Consider the following 27,883-nt stretch of genomic DNA (forward strand, 5'->3'; position numbering starts at 1 on the left):
GTCCTCCGCCAATATGGGGCCCGGAAACAAATGCCCCAGGATCCCCTTGGTTGATCAACCCTGGTTATGAGCCATTTACAAATTGCTGGAGGATATATTTCATTGCTGGTATAAATAACCTGGACTTATCTCGATTAACATTAAAAAACATTGTGGTTTTTAAAGTCAGCTCAACACAATTTAGAGCTTTTAGACGAAGCACGTTATTACACCACCCATATGGCTAAGATTATACCTCTATGATGGTCAGAAGAGACGCTCTGTGTATACGGGGGTGTTGGACCTTTTTTTTATAAATCAGCAAGTCAGTTTATTTATTTTTTTATTAATTCAACTAAGAATTCTACTTCACACACCATCCCATTTTCTGAAGTTTATATAACAAGTCCTCGTGTAATAACAAGGCTATAGGGCAAAGTGCGGTCCTAGACAGGCGGCGGCATCATCTCCTATAGCGTATGAAGACATATATATATATATATATATATAGTATGTGTTTTAGGAAATAAGAGGATAAAGCTGGCCCGCAGACAGGTCTTCTTATTGGCGTTTTGTGAGATGCACGTGGATTCCATTCTTTGATTTTAAGACTAGCTGCGGGATCTTGATGGGTGGGTTGGCCAGGTCAGGAGCAAGCTGGAACCGAAGCAAAGTCAGAGCCACGGCTACTTTCATTTCATTCATGGCGAAGTTCTGGCCGATACAATTTCTAGAAAAAGAAAACAGATCATGAGTCCCAGGGATCTGTCCACGAAAGCACCAACCCTACACGCAATCAAAGCTATAGGTCCCTAACCTTAATTTTTGGTCCCACTCCCAATTGTGTGGCGATTTATGATATAATATAAAACAACTATCTGATGGTGAATAAAGCATATTCTCTCCGTGTAGAATACGCTTTACTCACCATCAGATAGTTGCGCGTGGAATTAATTTTATAGAAAGTGATTACAGAGAATATTAGGGCATGCAATTCCAATTGATCACATCAGCATCCCATATAGAATGGCTAGTGGGTTATCCATAGGGCAAGTTTATATTTTCTATCTATAGGTAAACACCTTCATGCAGCCAATATATATATATATATATATATATATACACATAATGCATATTTATTTACTGTCCCTTTAAAACACTCTTAAGTTAAAAGGGCAAGAATGGGATTCATTATTCATTTTAAAAGGCAGCGCTATATATTTTTTTGTTCTCAATTAATCTGGCCTTGAGTTACTTTTTATGGTCTCCATATAGGTTATCAATTAACACAACAGATAAAGGAGAGAACGTTTTGTGCTCAGCCTAAACCTGAAATGATTGTATTGGTAATCTGGACCAGACGGCGCAGGTTGATACCTGGGTCCTGCGGCAAAGGGCACAAAGGCGTGAGAATGTCGGTTCGCAGATTGCTCCGGAGAGAACCTCAAAGGGTTAAACACCTGGAATATTAGACAGAGCAGCAATTAGTTCATTGGCAACGCATCCTAAGGCCACTTAAGCCAAACATTAACTAAGTGATCTAGGAATCCTAAGCAAAGGTTTTAAAAACAAAAACATAATCCAGAATCAATTTCTATGTAAACAAACCTTTTTGTTTCCCCCGTGCCTCAGCTCCCATGCACATGCACAGAAAATGCTCTCTGGAGCTGCAGCTTCTCCTTAAGTATATTTTTTTTCATTTGAAGAATGCATATTAAAGTTCTTTAACAAGCGTTCTTTGTTGGAGGCTGCACATGACAATGTCTATTAAATAGGGGAAATTTCATGTTCATATTCCGAGATCGGCACACCGTAAGGGGTAATCACACCTGGGGAGCCAACACCCACATATCGGTTTCATGTCATTGTGGGAATGGGTTCAGGGGTGTGTTCAGATGCAAGGCTCTAGGTCTAAGCAGTCAGGTGTTTTAGACATCCAGTATTAATACGCATGCATCGGAAAGCGCCAGAAATGAAAGGGTTTCTACCTCTGGGTTTTCCCAGACACTTGGGTTTCGGTGAACGGAATAAATACTCAGTCCAATCAGGGTACCTGTAAAGAAAAGATACACAGATTTTATTATTTTTAGTTTTCATGAAAAATAGTGTGTGCTGCTATACCTAAATTAACATAGCTTTCAATTTCTGCCCTCAAAACTGCTTTGACTTCCATGAGGCTAACGGTTGGTTCACGTGAAGTCATTGAACGAAGCTCCTTGAAACATGGTGGAAATGGTTACCTGCGGGGACAGTCCGCCCGTCATAAAACGTGACTTCTTTTCTAAGAGTACGGGCGACACCGGGCACTGGGGGGTAAAGCCGAAGGCTCTCCTTGATGCACATTGTCGTATATGGAATTTTTCCCAAGTCTTCCCTGAAACAAAAATATTTGTACGCATTCACTGTACGGCCAAGGATCTGGAATCCTACGCGGATTATAACGAATGCACCACTGATCTCAAAGCTCAACAGACCATATAATGGCCCACCAAGAAGTTGTTCAGCCAGGTCGTGCCACAAGTGGAAAAATGGATATTGTTATCGGTCCAAAAAGATGGCGTCTTTGGTCAAAGTTGATAACTTTAGTTGGGCCAACATAGAAAACGATATAGAGACACATACGCTTTCGACATCTCAGAGGTCTGGACCATGAGGTCCAGAAAAATTATGCGACTCTCTTTCTACATCGGCCCAATAGAAAGCTTTTGATATTTTCTTAAAACATGGGATATACCAGGGTTTGTCTGGAAGAAGCAGACAGAATATTGAAACGTAATGTTCACGATCAAACAAACCGTTTTATACATCCTACTAATTACAACTTCGTGAGATGAATTTTTATGATTTTTTTTATTTTTGTTTTTATTTTGATATCAAATAAAAGTTAAACTGTAATCTGGTTGCGGCTCTACTCTTAAAATATAAATAAACGTAAAAAAGCGCAGACCATTCCATCGAGCTCCGATCGCCCAGCACTTCCTTGATCTCCTCGAAACATTTTTCCTGGTGTTCGGGGTACTTGGCCATAGAGTATAAGATCCAGGAGATCCCGCTGGCCGTTGTATCGTGTCCTTCAAACATGAAGGTGTCCACCTCAGCCCGTAGATCTTCATGGGATAAGCCGTTCCCATGCTCATCCTAATAAGATACATATATAGATTATTTTATTAGATTTAATGAACCCTCAGAAAATCCTTTATGACAAAAAGTATAGCTTTCCGCCATCATAGTTTACTAATTTGGTTAATCATTCCAAATTCTGAGCTATGTTCATTAGGGCAAAAGTTGCAAAGCAGGGTGAAAAGTGGAAAATAACTTCTTTTTTTGGATGGGTGCTAGTGTTTATTTGGAACTGTACCAAAACATATATAACAAGGTCACATATTAACTGTTTGAGATAAACCCAACTCTAAAGTTCAGCATTGTACCCTCCTCAACGGTAAGGATCATTCTTTCTTAGAACACAGATATACCCTTGTTTGCTCGATTACAAGACTACCCTGGCTATAAGGCGACCCCCAAACTTTGGGTCTTAATGAAAGTGAAAAAAAGAAAAGGCTTTAATATAAGACAACCCGATTGGGGGAAAAAACCAAAACCACTGTTTTCCGCCACTCACTTACGCACACTTACACTTTGCCACGCACTCATACTGTATTTATCATTGTCTGTCTAGCTCTTAAGGCAACCAGGGTCAACCCACCTCATCCACTCACACTAATTCAGGGAGCTTGAGTCTTCTGTGCCTACACTTAATAAGAAGACATACTTGTATTTTGCATGATCACAGACCTTAGCGAATAAAAGGATATCCAAGAAATCCAAGTGTCTTTTCTCCTTAATTTTTTCCAGTTCCTTTTCATTTTTGATGGATTCTTTCCTTTGTTGTATCACCTTATCTGAGTTAAAAGAGGAAAGGTCACAAACTGAACACGGCAAATGTAAAACGCTCATCTATTAAGTTTGTTTCGAAAAATCCAAAGTCCGCGCGCTTATATACGGTATTCTATATGTTAATGAGCAGTAATGGTAAAGTCTCATACAAAAAAACATTATTAGCAAAAAAGCCAACATTTAAGTCGAGTTAGAGGGACCTCTCTCAGCCATGGGGTCATTTCCAGTGAGCCAAGGCTAAAACGGTGGTCTTTTTTTTAACCCTCTGGGATTTCTTGCCCTAGGTCGGGATACCTATAGAGAGAACTGAGATCTGAATGTAGTCGATGGTTCACGCGGACTCACAGTACCTGTATGATCATGCGTGATATCACACGCTTTTCGGAAGCGATATCCGTGAGGACTGAGGTAGAATACAGTGTTGTTATGATACGGGAAGCATCGCAGCCGGAGGTTTGCCAGGTAGGAGAGGTCATAGACCGCTTTAATGTATGCATTGTCACTGTAGGAGGGAAAGTAAGGGTATTATTCGTCTTTTAGGTTCGGATATCCCAGGTATTCCAGTTATATCGATCTTGAAAAGAGAAACGATACATTCTCTATCTAGAATATCTTATCTGCCACGTTATCTGACCTGTCTTTCTGGCAGTTGCTTTCATAGCTAAAGGCACATTTCATGATGCTGTCCAGAGTCATTAGGCTGACATGCTGAAATAACTCTACCGTCTTCTGTCTTGCGATAAGTTTTTCCAAATTATCCTGGGAAATAAAGAAATGTTTAAAGTAAGAATTCAAAATCAAATAAAAGTAAATGGATTAAAGCGACTGCCCCCGCCTGTTCCCCAGTATCGCTGATGCCCAACTTTTTTTGAGAAACAATGCTTTGATTGCGTAAGTTTTTTCCTTTATTCATAAAGGACTATTGACCTGTTGTCATGTGACACAAAAGCGGTCATGTGACACAAAAGCGCACCCTGATCGGCTGTTGCCATGGAAACTGAAGATGCTTCTGAAAAATCTTTGTGCCGTTTTCATGCCATTAAACATTCAGCGGGGAGAATAAAATGACAGATCTGCTACAGTGTATCACGCTAGAGTTAATTCATGTTTTATGTCCCATCACTTTTACAGTTCCAGAAATCACATGATGATAAAGAGTTAAACTATTAACCAATCATTAATGTATTGCTGGCAGGTAAAAAAATAAAGATGTCTTTTTTGTTGAAAACAGATTACGAGATCATTTAGAGCTGATATCAACAAATGTCACTACGGCCAACATAGAAACGCTAAAGGTGAAAGGATGCACGGTTCTAGATTTTGTTAACCCATTGCTGTGTCCGTGATTGAGAGTTCCGTCACACTCCCTGCTTTGTCCGGTTACCCTGCGCCGGTATCTAAACGATGTTACTATGGCAGGGATATCCATCTCTTACCAGCATGACTTTGGTGCAGTCAGACATCAGCCCGACATACGGCTTCAGCACATCGTAGTGAAACCCGGGGGTCAGCAGCCGCCGGTGCTGGAACCACTTCTGTCCCGACAGGACCAAGAGCCCTTTCCCTAAATAAATGAACAGGAGTAATAATCAGCTCATTGCGCAGTTATCACAATCACACCACGAACTTGTGAGCTTCACTAAACAACTATACTACGAATGAGGTTTCTAATGCTGCATTTAGCCGAAAACAGACCCATAGTTTAAGAATATACGGAGAAAAAACAACCATTATGTGATTTTACATATTACTCAAGTAAGTTGATATATTAATGGGTCACAAAAACAAGTTTTTAGCATCTTTTTACCCACAGTGATAACTTTTTTTTTTTTGTAGCAGACTAACCCTTAATATAAGCAAAGAGCCAACGTACCAATCCACGGAACAATGAAGCCATAAGATAAATCGGATTTGGGTTCTATACGAATAAAAGGAAATGATTGTTCATTGAAGAATATAAGCACAATAAGGGGTATATTTGGAAAAAAGAAATACACCAATGCAAAAATATGAACAATACATAAAACAGTAACACATTCATTTAGGTAACAGTATTAATAATTTAATACCAAAACTCGGGAAAACCCGGACAAACGCCATGCCTTGTTCTTGAATGTTTGTATGCCTGTTTTTTAATGAAAAATACTTTTTTATATTGTAATTCCACATTGAACCCCCTGAAGCAAATAGAATGTTATTTATGATCACATTAATTAATCGCATTTCTTATACACGGGTATTATTTATGGGTTATCGGCTACAATGTTAATGTCTTACCTTCTCGGCCAAACACAGTCTTGGCATAGTCAGGATGGGTGAGGAACAGGAACGCAGAGAAGTTTCCAAACCACACCGGGAAAGCGCCTCCATATTTTTTTGTCCAGGTAACCAGTATATCCAAATCGTTTCCATCTCTACGAAACTGACATTGATGCGCGCTGAAGCTATTAATTCTTAATTGTTTAGCTTTTAGCACATCAGAGTTGTGTGATATGTTACAGATTTGCTTCACTAACTCGTGACAACTTTACATCATTAAAATCAACAATTGATCTTGCCAGTGACGGGGGATAATGCAGTCAATCTGCGGTATTCCACAGATGATTAGATGCGTAGAAGCCATACATTGATTTGAGGGGAAAAAATGATCCCGACTACCTTCATACATTTGATATAACACCATGCAGATTTATTTTACTACGCAAATCCTTGTTCATTTCACCTGTCAATAGGGTTAAAAATTAGTTTTCCGCTACAAGTTAGTGACTGGAATGGTAAGTTTGTAGCATTTTGGTGGTTGCGATGGTAGCCTCTTCTTGTTACTGATCTGCTTGATAGCGGAGGAGCTAACGTTTCCACTTGCTGAACTCACCTGATTCACGTGTCCCATCAGCCAGTGGCAAGGAGGTCCTGGAAATTGCTCCATAACGTGCACTTGCTCTTTTCTTTTAAAGTACAGCTGGGTTGCTTTGAACACGGCGGACACCAGACACAGCAGCCCCACCAGATGTGCGTAATGATGCAGATCCAGCGACAGCCATGCGCTCCCCGAATCCTGCCCCGTTACAGACCCCATGTCCCCGCAGCTCTGTGTATGACGGCTCTCGCTCACACACAACCTGATCTCTCTCTCATTCTCTTTGATGTCTCTCAGCTACAAGAGAGACCGACCTATCAGAAGACAAAGCACGCCCACCTCTACTCAAGCATGCCCAGAAAAGCAGTATAGTGTTTCACGTAGAATAAATTAGTGGTTTGGTTAACCCTGCGGAATATGTGTTTTCTTTTATTCTAAGCATGTCTGCATCACATCTTCTATTTTGCTAATTAGATTCGTACTAATTGACGTGATCCCGAGGCTATTCAAACATTAACCCTGTAATAGCCCATCACACAGATTACATTGTAGCGACTCGCTTATAGTGACAACCAAATGGGTCTAATAATGATCCTAATGAAAAAAAGGATTTTTTTTATAAAGATATTCTGAATTGTCGCCTGGAATCCAGCAAGGAGTTCTTTAATATGCTTTCTTTAAGATGTAAAGAAATAATCAATGGGAGCGCTATCTGTGCATGCGCCCCCCATCCCCAGGGGGATTCTCAAATGCAGAATCAGCCAATACATTTGCAACGGGGACAACACAGAGATTTAAAGGGACCACTTAGCTATTATAAATGTGCACTGCCCCTTTAAGTTATCTAAAGTATAATGTGTGTCACTTTCCCTGAATATCTCAAATTTGCAAACGTTTTATGTATGAAGGGGCAGTTCCAACGCAAAACTGTAAAAGTGACGAAATCATCACAGACTCTAAGGGGATGTTCATCCGAATGCACCTTTCTACCACTCTGTACCAGCATTGCTCTTTTCTGCCAATCGTTTCCTAATCGGAAGAAGAAACTGACCTGGAGACCAGAGGAAGTCAGAGGTCTTCCCCCGGCGACTCTAAGTGAAACCTACATTTTAATTACCTTTTTTTAATTTGTGGTTTTGCAGTGTTATTTTACCCATAAAGATAACAAAATAAAACTTTAATCAAGCACACGCTTTAACAGAGTATATCCATCATATATCAGATTTAAAATGTTCTACTGAATAGAATCGATAAAATGACTGGATACCGGCAGGATAGATTTCATTCCATTTTCCGTAAGACGCCATTTTTTTTTATTGTGTGCAATTTATTCATTATAGGCTTTATTTGCTTTTTTTGAGTCGTAAATGTATACCATTCTTAGATCTTAGTACAAGCCTTAACACTTTAACCGGTGGCTGCGTTGGGTCCAGCGACAGCTCAAAAGTGTTGAGGGTCAAAGCAACTGCGATCTTCATCTCGTTCATGGCAAAGTCCTGGCCAATGCAGTTCCTGGTAAACAGAAGAAAGTGCACATAAACATTAAAGCCTTTTTATACTACAGTTCTATAGTGGTATATAAATATTACATTCCGTCCTTTATACCTACTTATTTTAAACTTGTGTTAAAGATGGGGTCCCTATAAACCTCCTCACCTAGGGTGACCAAAAACCTAGAGCTGCCCTTGGTTGTTCTCTAGACCAAGGAAAGATATTTTTGTACGTTAGATCCGGAATACATGAAATGGGTGGCAAGCGGGCAGGAACAGCATGAAGATTAAACACGCTGGCCCGAGGTCAAGTTGATTTGCGGACCCTCTGGTTAAAATCTAGAGAGCTTCTAAGTATCTTCTCCAGGACAAGGAGTATTGGATGGGAATGCAATGTCGACCTTTTGCAATGCATCGATATTAAAAAGCACAAGACAGTCACGTATTTCACATTTTCCTATGCTAACAGTGTCGATTATACAAGTTATTACTGCAGGTTTACAAAACATATGTGACAAGCACCTTGGTCCGGCTGAAAAGGGAAGATAAGCATGGGAATGTCTTTGTGAAGACTCCTCTGGCGAGAACCTCAACGGGTCAAATACCTGAGAAGAACCACAGATGTTTTATTTACTAAAGCAAACAAACCATCTTATCGACAACATCGTAAGATAATTCTGCACCTCGGGGTTTGTCCATACATCGGGGTTCCTGTGGATGCTGTCAATGCACACAGAGACCAAGCACCCTGCGATGAGTAGACAGAATAATAATAGAGAGGAGTGTGTCAATCAACGAGCCCACACTTTACTTATCTCACTGCAGTTCACCAACTAATTGTTTAGTGAATAGGTCTCTGAAGGTTCGGACCTTCGGGTACAGATCGCCCATCGCTGAATGTGATTGGCTTGTTCATCTGCCTTGCCAGGAGCGGCACAGGGGGGTAGAGCCGTAAACTCTCTTTGATACACATGGTAGTATAAGGCAATAGACTCAGGTCATTCCTGAAAAGAAGAAATACACAAAGCCTTACCAGAAGAATATTTTTTCAATTTACATAACTTACGTTTTTTCTGGTTGTGTGGCGGTATTTGTTGACACACAACACATCTTTTTTTTTTTTTAAAAAAAAACTTCCTGTGCTTTAAACTATTATTTTACAAGCACCATAGCATAACTCGGGGTCATAAGAAGGCAAAATCTCACCTTGTACTAGGAATGTTTAACAAATAAGGCTTTATGAGAATTTACCGCAATTGCTAAAATACAAGGCTATTAAAAAAAAATAATTATATATATATATTTTACGGGTAACTCTAAAGCCATAGCTCAGTAAAAAAAAAAAAAAAAAAAGCATAGGAACTTGGCCCATCTAGTCTGCCCATTCGTCTAGCAGCTGGAGAACCTCACACCCTATTAAATCCTTTGCATTGTCCTACGTTCAGCCGTATATCTTTCCACTTCTGGTAGATATTCGTACAGCGAGGGAATGCAAAGAAATGACTTGTTTACCTTCCGAACGTTCTTGACCTGAAGACCAACTCAGTCAAACCCCAACCAAAACACAGCGAGTGTATGGACGGTGATGCACATGCGCCACATTATGCGCACAACAATGTTAACATGTTGGAATTATACGTGACCGCCTCTGATGTCACCGCGTCTGACTTTTCATGAGTTTCACTCACGTCTTTGCCCCCACTGTAGTTAGTATGGAAGCAGGCGGAAACACAACTCTTCAGTAACTTCCAAAAGAGTCATTTTTCAAGTTCTGTCAGATGTTCAAGAAAAATAGCAAAGATATTCACCATTCCACCGTGTCCCGCTCTCCCAGAACCTCTCGGATCTCCCTCCGGCATTTCTGCTGGTGCTCGGGGTATTTGGCCATACAATAAAAGATCCAGGAGATCCCGCTGGCCGTAGTATCGTGTCCCTCAAAGATGAAGGTGTCCACCTCTGCGCGCAGCTCCTCATCAGACAGACCCTGACCATTTTCATCCTGGGGTTACCATACAACTGCTGTAAATACTGATAGATACTGCTGCGGGGGGGGGGTAGCTAATAAACCATACGTGGGAATGTGTCATTCATTGAATATGTGCATAGATATATACGGGGAGGTGTTCAAAGAGCATAATTTGTAAGTTGAACTTTTTTATGAATAAAATGCAAAAACTGTTGACACCACATAACTAAAAAATAAAAATAATATTACCGGTACTTCCAAAATATAAACGTATTTCAGGTAAATCCTGCACAGCAGTATGAAGAACACATGCCTTTCTAGATAAGGATTTAGCTGTAGTGGCTCAAGAGTAGATGGGGTCTTTAATTGAAGTTGATACCCTTTAGTCACACAAGCTTTCATTATCTAGGAGGTCTTTCCATGGATGGAATTAATAGAATGAGGAAAAGACCTTTAAGGCCCTGAACACTTCCTTATTTTTTTTTCCTATGTTGGCCTAATAAAAGGTTACTAACTTAGACTAAAGTCTCCATGCGTTAGTAGAAAAGGCCATTTCCATATTTCATGGTTTTCACAGTGTTTCTCAACAGCTAATAAATTACACCCAAGAAATTGTATTGAATGATTACGGTCATCGCAGACATTTCACCAAGTCCGCCATAACAAACCGGGTTATGATTTCCTGGTCTGTTCCAGAGTTCTGTGTTTTCCCGGCCACTCTCATCCACACGTGCGAACGGATCTTGGCCCGAGAGTCATTTGTACTTAAATGGCACTAAGAAGACTGAACAGCCAACAAACTACTTACATGAGCACAAAGAAGAACATCCAGGAAATCGAGATGTCTCTTCTCCTGGATCTTTTCTGGCTCCTTTTCACATTTAAGGGATTCTTTCCTTTGCTTGATCACATTATCTGTAGGATCAGTAAAGAGCGTTTTTCACAAATAGTTAATGGTCCTGCCGAGGAGATCCTATAATATGTTACAGTTTGATTTTCTATATGTTTATATTTAAAATCAATGTCCTTTACTGATGTCACATTTGATCTCATCCATTCTTTTACTGGGAAGACTTAAATGTCATGTGATTAAAAAGTAGGCACTGATAGGTTGTTCCCATAGAAACAAAAAAAAGCTTCTTAATGTATAGTTTTTATATGATTAAACCATTAGAGGAAAGAAAAATTTGACCAGCTAAGGTTTATTGATTCAACATTCTGCATAGCGCAATTAATGTTACTGTGGCAGAGCACAGGGAACGATCACCGTCACAGATTTTAGGATAAATCCACCTTAATTTTTGTGCTGTCACTTAGTGCGGTTGTTTTGGAGATTCTAGGAAGCTTAGATGTCTGTGGTGGTGGAAAAACAAGCTTATCTAATCAATGTCTTCTCCTGATTGTTATCTTTCTCCTCCTCCTGTAATTCTTGGAAATGCTGATTGTAGAACTTTCGAAAGTCACGCACTCCAAAGTAAATAATCACCTCTGTTCTTGCACGGCCAACATTTATTCGGAAAACTAGACAAACCTTACAAATGCACAATCGTTACCAGTCCAACACCCTTTTCTCAATGCACCAACACCCTGTGGAATTTATTATTGTAGAACAACCCGAAAAGTAACAGAAATCAGCGCTCTCTTCCCAGCGGAAGCACTCACTTTCTCCCCAGCTCTAGTGGGTTAAATCAATGAGATAACTTAATGAGGAGGAATAATCACATGGACCTTCCAAACAGAAAGATGGATGCCCCATGGTATATACATAAGATATACCTTTGGGAAAAGGTTTAGATCAATCTAAATAGAAATTGTAGGTCAACGTGCAGCCTTTTCCCCCATACCACCGTTATATACATAGCTGCGAAAATGTACATATGTTTTAAAGTTCAACTGTTACATGGCTGCACTTTAAACCTTGCCCCGCTCCCCTCGTTACCTGTGTGCTCCCGGGAGATTCTACTAGCTCTCTGAAAAAGACGTCCTTGTGGACTGAGATAGAAAATCAGATCGCTGTGACACGGAGAGAAGAGCTCTCTTCCATCTGCCAGGGAAGCGCGTTCAAGAACAGCATTGGTGTACGGATTTTCCCTGCAAACAAAGAAGCTCGCATGTACCTCATTGTAATAAAGTAGTTAAATGTAGCCTGGTGATGGACATGTACCATAGGCATAACGCTGGTTAAGGTGATTCCCAGGCCAAAAAGCTAAAGGGTTGCGCGTGCAGACTGTACCCCCCCCCATCAACATACATAATGAATAAAGGTCCAATGATGGAAAACATATTGAGCCCTAATGTGGTACCTGTCCCATCTCAAAAGGGCTCAGCAGCTAATGTGATCCCACGCACTCATAATACATACAGGTAAGTATTTAGCACACACCTGCATGAATTAGCATACAGGTGCTGCGAGTAGAGCTGGAAACACGGCAGAAGGTAGCATTTGCTGTCCCCGTGGTCATGCATGTCACACGCGTGACATTACTTTACAGGAAAGGTGAAGGCATGGGCCACAGTCCTTCTTGCAGGAGAAGCTCACTGGGGTTTGCCATTCATCGCATAGTGACCTCTCTTGCAAACTCTCTGTTTAGTCAATCGACCCCAATGTGTGCATATTCAAACGTAGACACAAAGTATTTTCCCCGCCTCACCTGTCGCTCTGGCAGTTACTGTCATAGCTGAAAGCACATTTCATAATGGCGTCCAGCGTCATCAAGCCAACGTATGGACAGATATCGATGGATTCAGCCGCCGCCTGCTCCTGCAGACTGTCCTGAAGAGAAGACACATCACTCGCGGATTCTAAGCCTGTAATTCCTTCCCAATAATCATAAAAAAATAATACAAAAACAACTTTGAATGCTACAAGGATGAATGGCACCCGTCTGCCAATAAAAAAAGAGCCATATATTCAGTAAAATTGGGTCTTCGTAATCGGTTCAAGTGAAACACAGTCTGATACACTCAGGCTGAGGCTGGCTGTGAGTACTGTGAGTCGTTATGGTTAAACAGCTTAGAGCAATATAGACTCGCTGGGAGTAAGTAGCAAGCTTTGCGTTTTTTTTTTTTTGGTAAATAGTGTTTATGTCACTTTTCAAGCCATAGAAACACATAACGTATTAGAAAGGTTTAATGCAAAGTATTTTTACCAGCATGACTTTGGTGCAGTCTGACATGAGCCTGACATACGGCTTCAGAACATCATAGTGAAAGCCGGGGGTCAGCAGCCGCCGGTGCTGGAACCACTTCTGTCCGGCCAGAACCAACAGCCCTTTCCCTAAATAAAATAAAAATGTGAGTGCATAGCAACACTACTGCATTAAACATAGGAAATTACTGAATAACTTGCGTGATCGGAGCTGGATTAAGAGCCTTTGGGGCCCCTAGGCTCCCTTGTGTGCGTAAACACATAGATACACACATATACATACATACACCCAGAGCTCAGGCGCCCCTAATAGACAATCCCCCAGTGCGTATGAGTTTTACTACAATAACTCTAAAGTTTTTTCTAGATTTCTAAGCCTTATCACATTTACATCAGAGGATATTCTGTGACGTGTTATTTTATTAGTAGGGAGTTTCTAGCGAGGGAGAGAAATGTATTTATAAAATCATTTATCATTTTATCATTGTTACGGTAAAATGGGCAGCCTTTAAACTTACCAATCCAGGGAATGAAATGATCATAAATCACATTATCCTTAGGATCTGTAACATTCAGGAAACAAGAAAAGATGATCTACGTAAAGCAATAATAAAATGAAAAAAATAATAACCGATCGACAAAAGAATTTGGCAAATATTTACAAACTTAATAGATGATTATGTCTCTTTCCTGCAGCACAAGCCCACTGGGGGCTTTTACTATCCCAGATCGGCAGCGGAGAATTTATTGTCCTTCACATTTATTATAGAAGGGGTAAAACTTTTTCATTTTCTGACTTAACTGCTAATAACGGCAGCAGCCTTAAAAGAACCAAGGATCACAAACCCGTGATCAGCATAAAATTGGCTTGCTTGCATATTTACTGATGAAGCTCAATACCTGTCCTAGAGAGTAACGTCCTGGCATATTCTGGGTGAGTGATGTTCAAGTATACGATAAATGGCCCAAACCATACTGGGTTAGCATATGGAAACTGGAGGCCCCAGCTCAGCATCCGGTCCAGATCCTGTCCATCCTGACGAAACTGCAGGGGGGAAAAAAAGTTTTGCCATATGCCCCGATGCCCCAGGATGATTCATGCAATTAATTCACCATTGCATTGCATCCGCATGGCTCTGTATGCAAAACCTATGACGGAGCCACATATACCCAGCCGTTAACCTCCCTTACATCATCAGGTGGCCACTGGCCTTAAAGTGCCAGGGCTTCCCTGTCATTGCCCTGGGAGTTGTAGTTGATAATATTAAGACTCACATATCTCCCCACTGGGAATATTGTGTTAAATATAACTTACATCAACAGAATATCCAGGGGGAAAAGTAAAAATTGTGCCTGATGATACCGTTTGGCACATTGGGAACATAATGGGTGGCCACATGTACGTCATGTGGCAACCAGCGACAGGGCCGCCTAGTCATCCCCAGTCTGCCTGCGGATGTTATAATACTGCTGTCTCGTAGTTAGGGATCCCCCCAACATTTCAAAGTGACAGAGACCCCTTTGTTTCAGAGGGTCCGGTTAGAGATGTGGTTGGAAGGAGGGGCTTTACAAAGACATTTTCTGTGATATTGTGACCTCCAGCTAGTTATTTGTGTAAGCCAGTAAGGTAGTTGGAAGAATAATGAATTTTATTTACACAATGTTACTTATAAACACATTATTCCTGTTTACAAACATAATTGTAACATTTAGCACCCTCATACCCAGCAAACCGTTTATGGCATTCTTGGTGCCCCATCGTTTGTGTGTTACATTGTAACCGTACACAATGCAACATCCTAAGGAAATGTATACAATAAGGCCTATTACAAAATGAGGACCAGCCATCCCTGGGCCCCTTACCTCATTCGCCTGCCCAAACAGCCAGTGGCTTGGGGGTCCAGGGAAGGACTGTAAGGCTGCTAGCAGGGTCTTCCTTCTCTGGTACAGCTGGATCCCCTTCAAAAGCACTACTGATAGGCAAAACACAGCCCCCAAATGCAGAAGCCTGTATCCATCTACAGAGATAATAGATTGCACCGGGGGCTCCATTCTCCGGCAGACACCGGAATGATGCTTCGTGTGTAATCTCCACGCAGGACTGTCTATTGTGTTCTAAGAGAAGGAGCTGAAGGGTCCAAGCTCTGCTGTAAAAACCCATAGGATACAGCGCGCTCTAGTGGCCATACTCAGCACTACACTTAAAAATCTGCACAACAAACAGCAAGTAGCAGCACATTGTTAACCCTTTCCTTTCATGGTGAATGGGTAGATTCTCCTTCTTACTCTGCACTGCTTTAATCATAGATATGGCTGATATCCCTGCTTGAATGCAAGTGACCCGATTAGGTTTGCCTTTAAATAACGACAAGCCAAGGTTTCCATAAGGACCGGTATTCCAGCATTTTTGGTTCACATATCTGGCAAATCACTACACAGAATCTCCACAGTGGGATATAAAAGGATTAATTTAGAAAGTTCCCAGGTATGATGAGGGGGCGCCAGGCGGTGGCGTATTCTTCCGAGGGTCACCGGTCTGGAGCGATGGAAGCTGCTTTACCTGGACCGCAGCATCGCTTTGCCTGGGGCAGATCGTCTTATGGAGATCCAAACCCCCGCGCCCCTCTGTGCCTCCCGCCACCTCTTTTCTAGCCCAGAATGTTTGCAGGGTGCGAGTGTATCGGTGTTCTGCAATCCTAAAGGTCACAATAGTGCTTATATAACACGGCAAAGCAAAGTGGAAAATGTGTTTCTAACTTAAATAACGCAAACCCACAATAATTATTCGTCATTTAGTCCGGGACTGGCCCTAATTATAACTGTTTCAGAAAATACCTGTAAGCACATCCCCCGCTTCCTTAACCCTAAATGTTTGAGCGCATCTACTCCTTGTTATCAGGATTACAGGTTCTGGTCACTAAACAGCAAGTAAGCCAATAGTTAGCGGGGTGGGGGGGGGGGGCTGCCTTCCCCTGCAAAACACCAGGCTAATTGCCATAGCAATGGATTTATTGTACAGCTTCCAACTAACACCAATAGATTGTAAGCTCCTTTGCCTATGTTTCTGTAAATCTGAATCGTTATGTGATGTATTGCTTGCTATGCCCGGTTAACCTGTTGTACAGCGCTGCAGAATAGGATGGCGCTATATAAATATTTCTGATATTGAGCACACTGACAGCCGTATTTGTTAGAATAAGGATGACTATCTAAAGCGATAGACTGTTAATTGTTGGAACATACTGTGGGCTTTAACAGCTGTCCACATACAAACAGAATTTGATGGCTGATAAGGCCCATTTTTCCCGAGGCATGGCTCAGACCGCCATCAGACGTTGGTCATGGTTTAAGATTCAGGTGCCACATGTCTATCCCATGGATGTTTAAATTCCCTCACAGTATTAACCCCTACCACTTCTGCTGGGAGGCTGTGCCACTTATTTACCACGCATTCATTAAAGTAAACCTTGCTTACATCAACTATGGTTTAATAATGAAACAGAAGGAGTGAAGTTTGTGCCACTTAATAACAACCAACCAAAGATACCCCCAAAGCCCGATCCTATAAAGTCAAAAGGTGGGCCCCACCTCAGGGATAATAAAAACTATTGTAATGTAAAACACCCGCCAAGGTGTAACGTGTGCCTTTTCACCGGCAGTGAATACGCCCGCCCGCATAAACGTCCAGCCAATAATACACATATATGACCCTGCGGCAAACGCAGCACTTCCACGGGGCCCCCACAGACTCTGCCCCGGCCTGAGCGGCCTCTAGTCAGTGTCACCGGATACAGTGTAGCTGACAAGCGGAGCTCTATTGGAGAAGCCGCGGGGAGGGGTTTCTTGGTGGCACCGCCTACTTGGTGACGGGGAGAGACGACCCCGGGATCTCCAGGAAGAGACACCGAGACAGGAGACGCAGCTTCGTAGAGAGTGTCCCCGGGAAACACAGTCTGACAGGGGTCTCAGCCAGCTGGCCAGCAGCCTCTCCCCGCGGCCTCCATGAGCCCACCATTCCGCCAGTGAGTGATCCGGCTCCCATGGGCTCCGGGGCCCTCTCTGCCGGGCCCCAGGCCCCTCCGACCCCGCACAAGAAGATGAAGAAGCGGAAAGAGCTGAACGCGCTGATTGGTTTGGCCGGGGACGGTGGGAGGAAGAAGCCCAAGAAGGGCAGCGGGCATCGGCTGCTGCGGACCGAGCCCCCGGGTTCCGACTCGGACACTGACACCGAACAGGAGGAGTACAGTTCGCTGGGGGAGAGGCACGGCCGCCTGGGAAGGTGAGAGAGCTGAGAGGGGGGCAGGCGTGGGCAATTGGGAGCAGCAGGCTGGGATCGGGTGATCTTGAGTGGGTGCGCAGGTCGGGGGGAAGTGAGATTGAGTGGGGGGCACGGGCTGGCGGGCACGTGACACTGTGGAGGACACAGGCTGGGGGGCAGGTGACACTGTGGAGGGGCACAGGCTGGGGGACAGGTGACACTGTGGAGGGCACAGGCTGGGGGGCAGGTGACACTGTGGAGGGGCACAGGCTGGGGGGCAGGTGACACTGTGGAGGGCACAGGCTGGAGGGCAGGTGACAATAGCTGGGAGATAAGCTAGGGTAAAGTGAATGTGTGGGGTATGTTAACACTGGGGTCAGGGGTACCGATTGGATTAAGGTGACACCTATGGGGGGGCAGCATGTGGAATGGTGAATGGTTGGAGGGGACAAACAGGGGCCAGGTGACACTGGATAATGGGGCAAATAATTGTAAATGGAGGAATAGGCTGAGTAAGAGGTCACTCTTCTCCATCCGAGTGCCGCTTGGCAGGGTAATTGGGGTTATTGATGCTCTGATGTCACAAGGTGTGGATGGGGATCCCATAACCTGATAAATCTTCATAATAACATCCTTTATGATGCTTTTTATTTGAATTGGAGGGAAGCGTAGGATACAGGACCTGGATTATGGGACTCACACCAGGGAACAATATTCCGGATACTATTCTAAGTCTAGAATAGTTCAGACAAAACGTGCAATGAATGTGGAACAGTGGCAGCGATACAAACTACTAATAGACAAGGGCCAAACGCAGAATGATGTCACTCGCTGACACGCTAATGCAGGAAGGGTTTCTCCACCCCAAATCCCTAATTCGCCAAACAAGGACCTTGAGAGTAGCTTTTTTTTTTATAAGCACCCATATTTAAACTTTTTCCGATCAAATACAGCCAGCTTGTGTAATAAATTCGAACGTCTCAGCCCTTTAGAAATACTCCAAAGGGGTAAAGGTTGAGAAGCCCTGGCCTTGAGGTATTGGATACAGTGTGCCCCAAACAAAGACAATGAACAGGAATCTCTACCCTATCGCACCCTGTGGTTTAAGTGGAATCTTTTCGTGATCAGTATACATCGGGTTAATCAATTTTATTTAAAAAACACATACTGTGCGGAGTGTAAACAACGGGGCAAATATAATTACCACAATGGGGTATTGCAGCGCTGGCCTCAAGCTTTGAATGCAGGTTCGGGGGTGGAGAGGCAGCTGGTACTATGTGATGTATTTTTAGTGTGAAGGCACATGTACTCGATAACCTCTCACACATACCTCCAGAGTCACCCGAGCGCAGGGACTATATATATATATATATATCTCATATAATAAACACACGGTGTCACCTAAGCGCAGGGACAGACGCCAGCACATTATATACAGCCACTGATTAGGTGAGAGCCTTTGGGTTCAGCTCAGTGCGGCTGCATTTGCTCTGCTTATCAGGATTATCTAGTTAACCACAAATAGCCTTTTAAACTTAAACTTGGCTTAGCGGACACAATGTGCCATCGGAACGCAGGAGTGATGGGAGTGATAAATGGCCGTCAGAAAACCGGAGCGATGGGAGTGATAAAGGGCCTCTGTACGCCTATGAGGAGTTAAAAAAAACATCTGTTTGCAGCTACAATAGTCATTTACAACATTAACCCCGCCTGAGCTGGATTTCTGATCCGTTTCATGTTATTTTAATAAACACAATTTGGCCTTCTTTAAAAAAACAAGCACTTGTCCAAGTGACCCCAAACTTTTGAGCGGCAGCGTACTTTTTTTCTTTGCTTCCTTGCACTTCTAATAGCATTTATGCATCTTTAGTCTCTGTACCGGCTTGCGTCTTATCTGCGACCTTTGTGTCTGGCAATCGGGGTGAGATTGATGTTTACGCAGGACAGGCAGCGCGGGGGTCGTGTGGGTTTATAGCTGCTGTAGAATTAGATAAAGGGGGCTGCTGTCTTGATCAGGATTATATGATGCATATGATGTAGAGTAGGCTTTATATAGTATCGTGTATGTATAGTAGGCTTTATGTAGTATTGTGTATGTATAGTAGGCTCGTAGCCTGTTAATTCTAGTTTGATGGCCAGATAATCAGTATACAAAACCTTAAAATGTACCTTTTTTAAATTGGAGATTATTTATTATTGATTTATATAGCGCCATCCTATTCTGCAGCGATGTACCATAGGTAAACAGGACATAAATAGCTCATAACCGTTTAAACGCTGCCTTTATTACATTTTGAAACCCGGATTGTTTCTATCAGTATTGGTAACGTGTTGCTTGAATTCTGCGCTGTGCGTTTGCAAACTTTTAAGAATTCTTTAAAAGTTCTATCGCCTCTCTAGGTCAGACATGGTATAGATTCTATAATGCCAATAGGGTCCACAGTGCAGATGTCTTTCGTTGGGGGTCACTTATGGGGGGGCTTCTGGCTGTAACATACCGTAATTTCAAAAGGGCCAATGTGCGAATGGGACACAGGAGTGATGGGAGTGATAAACGTTGATTTTGACGTTTTGTTCTTTTGCCCCGATTTGCTCAGTTTTTCTGTGTGCGTTTTCACGGTTTTCTCGCCAGCAGAAAATCAAATATTGTCTGTTCTTTTTTTCCCACATGTTTGTACGATTACTCAGAAAATCCCATTGTTCCAAACTCAGCAAATTTGACTTTGCAATAAATGCACCGGTTTCGCAGAGAACATTGTGCAAAGTGATTGACAGATCGTTAAATAGAACTTGAATGATTACCGAATGTAATGTCGATGCTTTGTTTGTTTACAGGGGCGAGTTGATGCGCTGCTGCAGAGTCTGCTACCCCCTGTGTGGTTTTGTTGTGTTGACCGCTTGCGTAGTGACCTGCGTGGGGCTTGTCTGGATGCAGGTTGCGTTGAAGGACAGCATAGACGTTCTTAAAGACAAGTTTAGAACGAGTAAGTATACGTTATGTATTTTTTTCATCACACCAGCATATTCTATGTCTATATTTTAGGCATTTTATTTTTTGCATTCGGATTCGCTGAGCTGGGGGGTCGCCAGTAGCGGATTCTCTCCTCTCTATTTAACACTTTGGAGGGAGTGAGGCCGAGTCCATTCCTGTATAGGCTTCCATTAGTCAGAGTCCTACTGGGTGATTAAGACTGAGCCATTCCATTGTTTACCACAGGCAGTATTTCTGATCCATTTCATGTTGTTTTAATGGACAAAATGTTCTTTCAAAACAAAGACATCTCTAAGTGACCCCAAACTTTTGAACATATACATTTTTTTTTTTAAGACCATACTCGAATGATGTATGAGTAAACCTCCCTGTTCTGGAGTGATGTAATACCATTGTATAGGGTAACATTATCCACACCGCCAACCTTAATGAAAGCGGTATATTATTGTTCTTCTCCGCGATGTCCCCCTGTACGATCGTCATAAGATTTCTTCTCTTTGTTGCAGTGGAGTCTGGCCAGACGAACTCGCTTCAAGATATTCCCAAAATCAAAGAAGATTTGGTTACAAACAAAAAACAACTGAACGAGATATTAAATGGTGACAGCGGGCTGAGCAAACTGTGGAATAACATTACGGAAATGAACAAGCAGGTGATCACGATGTTCTTGGTGTTTCCCGTCATAGAGTTTAGGTTATAGCTGTGTGAGCTGGCGTTGAGTCTGCCTTCTTCATCAAGAGTGCTGGAACGTGAGCTTGAGCTGAGCCGTCCTGAACGCCTCCTTTCATTTAGTATTTTGAGTCACTCAGACGTTTGGTGCTCAGCCTGGGACGGCTCCCGTCTTTCAGTTCGTGTTCATATAAGGGGGGCTGCGAGACGTCACTTACAGAAATCAAAGCAGAGTTTTAGTTACGAAGCAGCTGCCTTCTCCCATAGACGTTGGGATCTGTATTCAACCCGCTCTGGGCCCGTCTGTGCCACTGGCTCACTAGCCTTCTAGAGATGGTAACATGCCACAGGTCCCTTGCAAAGTGTTTCTATGTAGAGGGAAGTCTGCAGGGACTTTTTTATTTTAATAACAGAATAGTCCTGTCACAACATGTACAGGAATACTCATTTAACTTTGTGTGGTACCCTTGGCTCATATAAAGGGCCATCAGCGAAGAGGACCTCTGGGTCCTGTCAGATACCACATTACTTAAAACTGATGAGCTGCCTCTTAGTAGGTAAACTTAAATATAGAAAGAATGAAACTCTCTTCAACCTAAACTGCATGTTATTTAACACTCAAAGGACACTTTTTGATTAGATCAACTAAAATTAAGGCTAATTGATTCAGTAGGTCACTTATGGGATCAAATGATTCATGTTAACATTTCAACCACAGGCTTAGGTGAGGCAACTATAGCAGAGTCTACCAGGAGGATCATAGTGCTTTTATTGTCTGTTTCAAGGAACTTTCAGGCCTCTGTCTGAGTCACGATATGTAGAAATACCAGTTTCTTTATTCTAAGAGCGTCACTTAGCGATTATTACCAATTACTATAACGCTTTATTGTTCTACGCCGGACACATGTCCTGTCTATTGTCACAACAACGGTAACCTAGCTCTCTCTTTCAGCGTTTTCTTTTTGAATTGTTTCTTACAAGATATGCTTTCGTCTGTTAGATTGCGCAGCTGACGTCGGCTGTTAACCATCTAAAAGCCAACCTAAAGTCTGCTTCTGATTTGATTAACCTTCCAAACACCATGGAGGAGCTTCAGAAGGTACGTAGTGACTCTCAACGTATAGATTCCTTGTTTGTGTGACGGCGCTGTTCCACCTACCCTGCTGAACTGAACGCTTTTCTAACTAAATGCAGCATTCGTAACATAATTCCCAAACCTCTTCCAGAAATAATGAATTCATTTATAATTTATGCCAGGAACACTTAATTGCCACATGACGCAAAAGCAGACACCGATAGGTTGTTGCCATAAAAACTGTATAAGCTTTGTGATTGGCTGCTGGAAGAGCTTTCCTGCTTGTGAGCCAGTGCTGGGGTGGGGGGGTCAGGATTCTGCAGAATCCCCCAATGTATTTGCAGGGGGGGGGGAGTCTCTTAAATCTGAGGACCATGTGCATATGATGGCTTCATTGACCATTTTAAGACAACAAATGAGCCTTGTGACAGGTACTTGTATCCACATGCCTTTATTCGTGGTCCGGCAAGCCCTCCATCCCCTTGTTTTTGCTTTGTTTCAGAGCGTTGCTACTTTGGGCAGCACGTTAACCAGCGTTCACCATGACGTAGAAACCATGCAGACAGCAGCTGAAGAGCAGAAGAAGAAAGTAGAGACATTGCAACAAGATATGGTAAGAAAGCACGGGTTTCAGCGACCTGCACATAAAATGAATAGTCCTTTGTAGAATCCCGATCTGCCAATATTACAAGATTTTATGAACATTTGGTGTTTGTTCTGTAGGCAAAACTTTCTGCAAAAGATGGACAACCGTCCCCAACGTCTTCCACTACCGGCAATGGACTTCATATAACGCAGGTCTGACATACTATTCCTGTTAATGGCACCAGGGCCTCTGTCTGTTTTTTTTTTGTATTCTGTGGATTTATGGAAATGTCTAAGAAGAATAGGTCAATGTTTAAGTGAGACGGCCCCCTAAACAAATTTATTTACCTTAAAACCATAGAACAATATAGATCGCCTTATCCATACAATTGTAAGCCCCTGGTTGTTGTCTCTTTTAAATGCTTTCACAGTAAAAGAGTTTAACTCTTATCGCGCTGCATTGTTCCAAGCAGGGTCCCTAGGTGTAAACTTTTTGACAGCAAGATTTAGAATTTTCAGATAATTTATCAGCCGAGTAGAAAAAGTATATTTAAATGCAATTCATTAAAAAAATAATTATTTAAGCAGTTAAAACAACACTACGCAAAGCAGAGCAGTATTTAAGTGAGCATATTAATTGGGGAAATGCTCAGTATTAAGTGCGTCATTAAATATTTTGCTGTGCCAGTACATCATTTACAGTGTTTACAGATAGATTGTAAGCTCGTTTGAGCAGGGCCCTCTTCACCGGTTGCCTCTGTTGTCAATTTATGTTACATACTACTTGTTATGTCCTGTCTACCCATTGTACAGCGCTACGGAATTTGATGGTGCTGTATAAAACAATAAATAATAATAATAAAACTAAACATCCATGTTAGAATTCAATCTTCTGTATATGCCATTTTATAATTGCCCCCGTGGCATAGTTGATTGGATTATGCAGTTCATGTATAAGTAAATACAGGAAATTAATTCATATGTTTTGCCGCTGATCTCTTGAATTACCAACTAAACGTTGGCGGCAGCTTCCTAAAAAGGTCCCTAAATGATTGTTTTCTATCATATGTGTCAATTTTGGGTAATATGTGGCCCTAACGTATGTCGTTCTGAACGCCAGCAGGAAGTTCTGTACCTTCAGAACTCTTTTGAAGATCTGAATGCCACCGTGGTTCATTATCAGAAACAAAACGAGCTTAAATTTCATAACGTGGACTCCAGTGTTTCTAATATAAGCCAAAGAGTCGTCGTACTGGAAAATGAAATGCAGCTTGTAAGCAAGATTCAGACAAAAGAAAATGCATCTGTCGCTACGGTAAGTTTATGTAAACTGATTAAAGGATTGGATGGCCAATTCATTAATGTATAGATGCCATGATCATAAACATTAGATGTAATGCTGAATTGAAGGTCAATGTTGTTTTGGGGGCACACATATACACGCTCACTGCCCCCCCCATTCATTTTTCTGACCTGTCTGTTGTACTTTTCTCTCTTCTGTTCCCTTTTCTCTTATCCTTTAATCTTCGTAGTCAATCTTTTTGCTGTGAAAGGTGTAGTTGTTACTGTCACAGATATTTTTCACATCCAAACGAAAAACGTTTCTAAACCTAGCCTGTCAGTTTGGTGCCAATGAGAGCTTTCTACGAGTTGGCATGCCGAGGAACGAGCCATAAGTGTCAATATTTTTGTTTTGCTAAGGAGACCGACCAGGGAGAGTCCCCTATTTCGAACCTGCGAGAGAAGCTGCAGCTCATTCAGGCCCTGACCAACAAGCCGGAAGGAGACAAGCAAACCGGGAACGATGGTGAGCGTTTAAGATCAGTCTGTATCCTTCTTTCTGATTAAACAGTCCTAACTCGGGGCTACTAAGCCTAACCATGCATAGTCTAAGTTCACAGAGGCGTAGCACATGGCAACAAGCCACTTTGTAATTTAATTTTTAAGTCTTGTACAGCGGGCAATTACTTTCAGGGATCCATATATAAAGTGGATATAGAGGCAAAAGGTGATTATTGTTGATCTTATTTGCATGCGCCTACCCAGAATCCCTTGTGGTTGTGGCAGCACCATGAGATTTCTGAGGGAAAAAACAAGCCTTCTGGCTTGTCTGGTGCCTGTAGATGAGTGTTTAATAATACTTCTACTACCACCTTAATTTTAAGTGGAAGGGTTTTCCATCACCTTTACCCACCATAACTTTTGTAATTTTTAAGTATATGACATAGATATTTTTTCCAGATCCTTCTCCAGAATGCCACATTAAGTTGTTGTTTCTCTAGTACGCCAAGCAAATAAACCATAGCAGATATTCTTTCCTCTGAAGGTTTAATCACATCAAAATAATAGAAAGTTTTTTTTCCCCCTTCAGTTTCTATGGCAACAACCAATCGGCTCACTCATTTATATCATGTTACAAGTGAAAAATATCAGTGAGGCAAAAATGTACATCAAGCCTTTACCCCCCATGCCCAATACTGATCTATAGTGCAATGTGCAATGCTGAGTGGACAAAAGTGAGATATGTAAACCCAGGATATACACAATCCTTTTTTTTTTAATCTTTTCTAGGTGCTCCCGTGAGCGATACGGTTACATCACAACCCGCTCTTGCAAGACTTTCGCAGAGGTCTGTCCGATCCAATAAACAAGGACTCTCGTTACCTGGAATATCTACTGAAAGCGGTAAATACAACACATGAAAAATCATAGAATATAAAATGATCGAGTTCCGCTGTTTCACTTTTGTGTTCGTCTTTGCTAAACGTTTAAAGAGCCGGCAAATGAATAAATTGTAAATGGGGTCATTACAGTGTTCGTCACACCTGCGGGCTTCAATATCCCGCAGATATGAATGATGTCATCGCCACATTTTAATGATCATCCTTTGTCATGTCCCCTTTGGCTTATGTTATGTAGCATGCCCCCGACTCCCAAATCGATTTAAATATGTGTGACCGTATTAAATATCAGGCTCTATTTTGTTTTCCAGATTTGAAAGAATTGTTCCAAGCGTCAGGCCAGGGTATTAACGGAAAATTATCTTACGTTGAACTGGAGAATTTGCTTGGCGCCGGCATTCCAGAGCCCCAGTCCTTCCTGGAGTACGATACAGATGGAGATCAAAAATATTCCTTTTCGGAACTGAAATCCGCTTTGGTTGCATAGCAACTGTACGGGACAGAGGGGTAACCATGAACTGAAGTGGCCATGTCTACACGTGTCAATACTCAAGCATTGACCTGGCCTACTAAGCAATGTTCCAGCTCAATGAGCGTCATTGTACAAGTTCTTTTTGGATTTCTCTTTTTTTGACCTCTCATGATGGACACGAAGTGGTCCAGAGGCATTTATATTTGTGCTTTTAGAAATATGCTATCTGTTCCTCCCCTGACCCTTTTTATCTTGATTTGAAGAAAAAAAATTAATTTACAAAAAGCTTAGATTCCTAATTTTATAGTTTAATAAAACTTGCCTTAAGTGTGTTGCACTTTACACGTAGCGTAGAAGTGATCTCTCACGATAGGACCCTGACTATAAAACGTACTATGCACACACAGGCTGAGAGGGTCGGAGCCGTGAAGAAGATATGAAGCCATGGAGAGCTGACATGGACTTCTAGATCCCAGCATGTACATAATATGTAATAACACGGGACCTGATGAGGCGGAAATGCTGAAGACACGTATGTACAGGGTATTTGACAGAAGCTGCCGGTTGGGCTGGAAGATCTTGGTCTTCAGAATATTTCACCGTAGAACCTCACGTTTTCTGGATTGTGAATGTAACGTTCTGACTCGGAACCTCATCGAAGTGCTCAGGACGAGAAGCAGAAACTGAGCCCACTAACCATTTTTGTCACCATGCTAATTTTAACCCCCCTTTTTTTTGCATTTTAACAAGTGTGTAGCGACAGTCTTGTGCCCAAAGATGTCTTCGAAATGCTTGGCCATTCTGTAGGCCGTCTTACTTTCTAGACAAAGAGCATGCTGAGAGAAAATCTATATTTAATAATCCTGAGAAGAGTATTTTGGGTCTTGACGTGTAACAAAAATTCTACTTGATCTCACGTATGCTTCAGAGTTGTACATTTCTCAAATAAACTATTTGTATATAAAATGGTGTCTTATTCTAGTATTGTAAATAAGCAAGACCTGATTGGTATTTGACTTCGAGAAGAAGATGTGTCCATTAAAGAACTAGAATATTACACTGATGATGACAGAAGAGAAATATTAGCTGCTTTTTTTATTATTACAAATCTGTCTTGGAAGGTATTGTGATTAATTACACTTAAAGACAAAAGGGATTCTGGTGCAATAGTTTAAAGGGGGTCTTATCTCGATTCCACTTTATGGACCATTCCATCGGCCGCTCTGTTGATAATGCCGTCTCAAACTTTTCATATTCAGTTTCAGTACGACTGTCCCAAAAGTGTTCACAAAAAATTGAGTCGTGCTTGTAGTTTCTGTTAGTAGCTCAGGGACCATTAACTGTTGAAAAGGAGTATGAATCTTCTATAAAGTTAGGCTTCTATATTGGCCGTTACTAGAGGGGGCTTCTGAATTGTACGGGGGGGGGGGGGTCTACTTTGAAAATAGTTTGTGCTGGGTACCCATTATGCTGTTCTGCATTTTAAGCCCAGAGTGAGAAATCTCACCCATCTTAGGATAGCAAAACCCAAACGTACTTTCAATAAAACAGAAAATGTATTTTGTATTCACAGCACGGGAGTTGTATTACAATAGGAGTATTGCATGTCATTAGATTGTGTAGGCTTAGGCTCCTTGGGCAGAGTAGGTAGAAACATTGGACAGGTTGAGACCACGAAATAAGAGTATTTGGGGTATTTGCTTTGGTACTGGATTAGCATATAGCACTCTTATTACTATTATAATATCCTGCCCTATGTTGGCACTGATACCCTTTCCCACTGGTATGTTTTTTGAAAAAAAAGTTAATGTCACAGA

At 42.0% G+C, this 27,883-nt stretch overlaps 2 protein-coding genes across 6 annotated transcripts in view; one reads left to right on the top strand and one right to left on the bottom strand.

Moving 5' to 3' along the window:
* LOC128500895 (cytochrome P450 4B1-like) overlaps positions 1-15,439 on the bottom strand; it is a 34,747-nt gene extending 19,308 nt beyond the window's left edge. Inside the window, exons 1-12 of one of the 4 annotated variants that reach the window (XM_053470263.1) lie at positions 6,746-7,014; positions 6,151-6,295; positions 5,747-5,791; positions 5,310-5,437; positions 4,508-4,632; positions 4,224-4,375; positions 3,772-3,878; positions 2,927-3,117; positions 2,220-2,353; positions 1,968-2,032; positions 1,357-1,439; positions 285-709 (exon numbers count right to left, since the gene is read on the bottom strand). In XM_053470263.1, the coding sequence (XP_053326238.1) occupies positions 541-709; positions 1,357-1,439; positions 1,968-2,032; positions 2,220-2,353; positions 2,927-3,117; positions 3,772-3,878; positions 4,224-4,375; positions 4,508-4,632; positions 5,310-5,437; positions 5,747-5,791; positions 6,151-6,295; positions 6,746-6,949 (1,548 nt within the window). In that variant the 5' untranslated portion in view covers positions 6,950-7,014 and the 3' untranslated portion in view covers positions 285-540. Of the gene's footprint in view, positions 1-284; positions 710-1,356; positions 1,440-1,967; positions 2,033-2,219; positions 2,354-2,926; positions 3,118-3,771; positions 3,879-4,223; positions 4,376-4,507; positions 4,633-5,309; positions 5,438-5,746; positions 5,792-6,150; positions 6,296-6,745; positions 7,312-8,036; positions 8,243-8,742; positions 8,826-8,903; positions 8,969-9,090; positions 9,225-10,028; positions 10,220-10,994; positions 11,102-12,125; positions 12,278-12,837; positions 12,960-13,335; positions 13,464-13,852; positions 13,898-14,234; positions 14,380-15,197 lie in introns of those variants that run through there. The other 3 variants (XM_053470266.1, XM_053470264.1, XM_053470262.1) reach the window with 3 other exon arrangements.
* Positions 15,440-17,292: 1,853 nt separating this feature from the next.
* EFCAB14 (EF-hand calcium binding domain 14) lies at positions 17,293-27,032 on the top strand. Of its 2 annotated transcripts, none has more exons than XM_053469419.1 (10): positions 17,293-17,613; positions 20,428-20,576; positions 21,091-21,236; positions 22,254-22,352; positions 22,831-22,941; positions 23,052-23,126; positions 24,034-24,228; positions 24,615-24,726; positions 25,485-25,598; positions 25,906-27,032. In XM_053469419.1, the coding sequence occupies exons 1-10, from the start codon at positions 17,375-17,377 to the stop codon at positions 26,079-26,081; spliced, it is 1,416 nt and encodes a 471-aa protein (XP_053325394.1). In that variant the 5' UTR covers positions 17,293-17,374; the 3' UTR covers positions 26,082-27,032. The 2 variants fall into 2 exon arrangements, with proteins under 2 accessions (XP_053325394.1, XP_053325395.1); XM_053469420.1 differs by having other exon boundaries at positions 24,037-24,228.
* Positions 27,033-27,883: the final 851 nt, after the last annotated feature.

This window comes from Spea bombifrons, chromosome 6 (genome assembly GCF_027358695.1).
Source record: "Spea bombifrons isolate aSpeBom1 chromosome 6, aSpeBom1.2.pri, whole genome shotgun sequence".
Taxonomy (NCBI): domain Eukaryota; kingdom Metazoa; phylum Chordata; class Amphibia; order Anura; family Pelobatidae; genus Spea; species Spea bombifrons.

Bases quoted from the DNA above. Each gene is read 5' to 3' on its own strand.
- EFCAB14 (XM_053469419.1), top strand. From the start codon at position 17,375: ATGGGCTCCGGGGCCCTCTCTGCCGGGCCCCAGGCCCCTCCGACCCCG. The intron at 20,577-21,090 runs GTAAGTATACGT...TCTTTGTTGCAG, and splicing joins TAAAGACAAGTTTAGAACGA to TGGAGTCTGGCCAGACGAAC. The intron at 21,237-22,253 runs GTGATCACGATG...TTCGTCTGTTAG, and splicing joins TTACGGAAATGAACAAGCAG to ATTGCGCAGCTGACGTCGGC.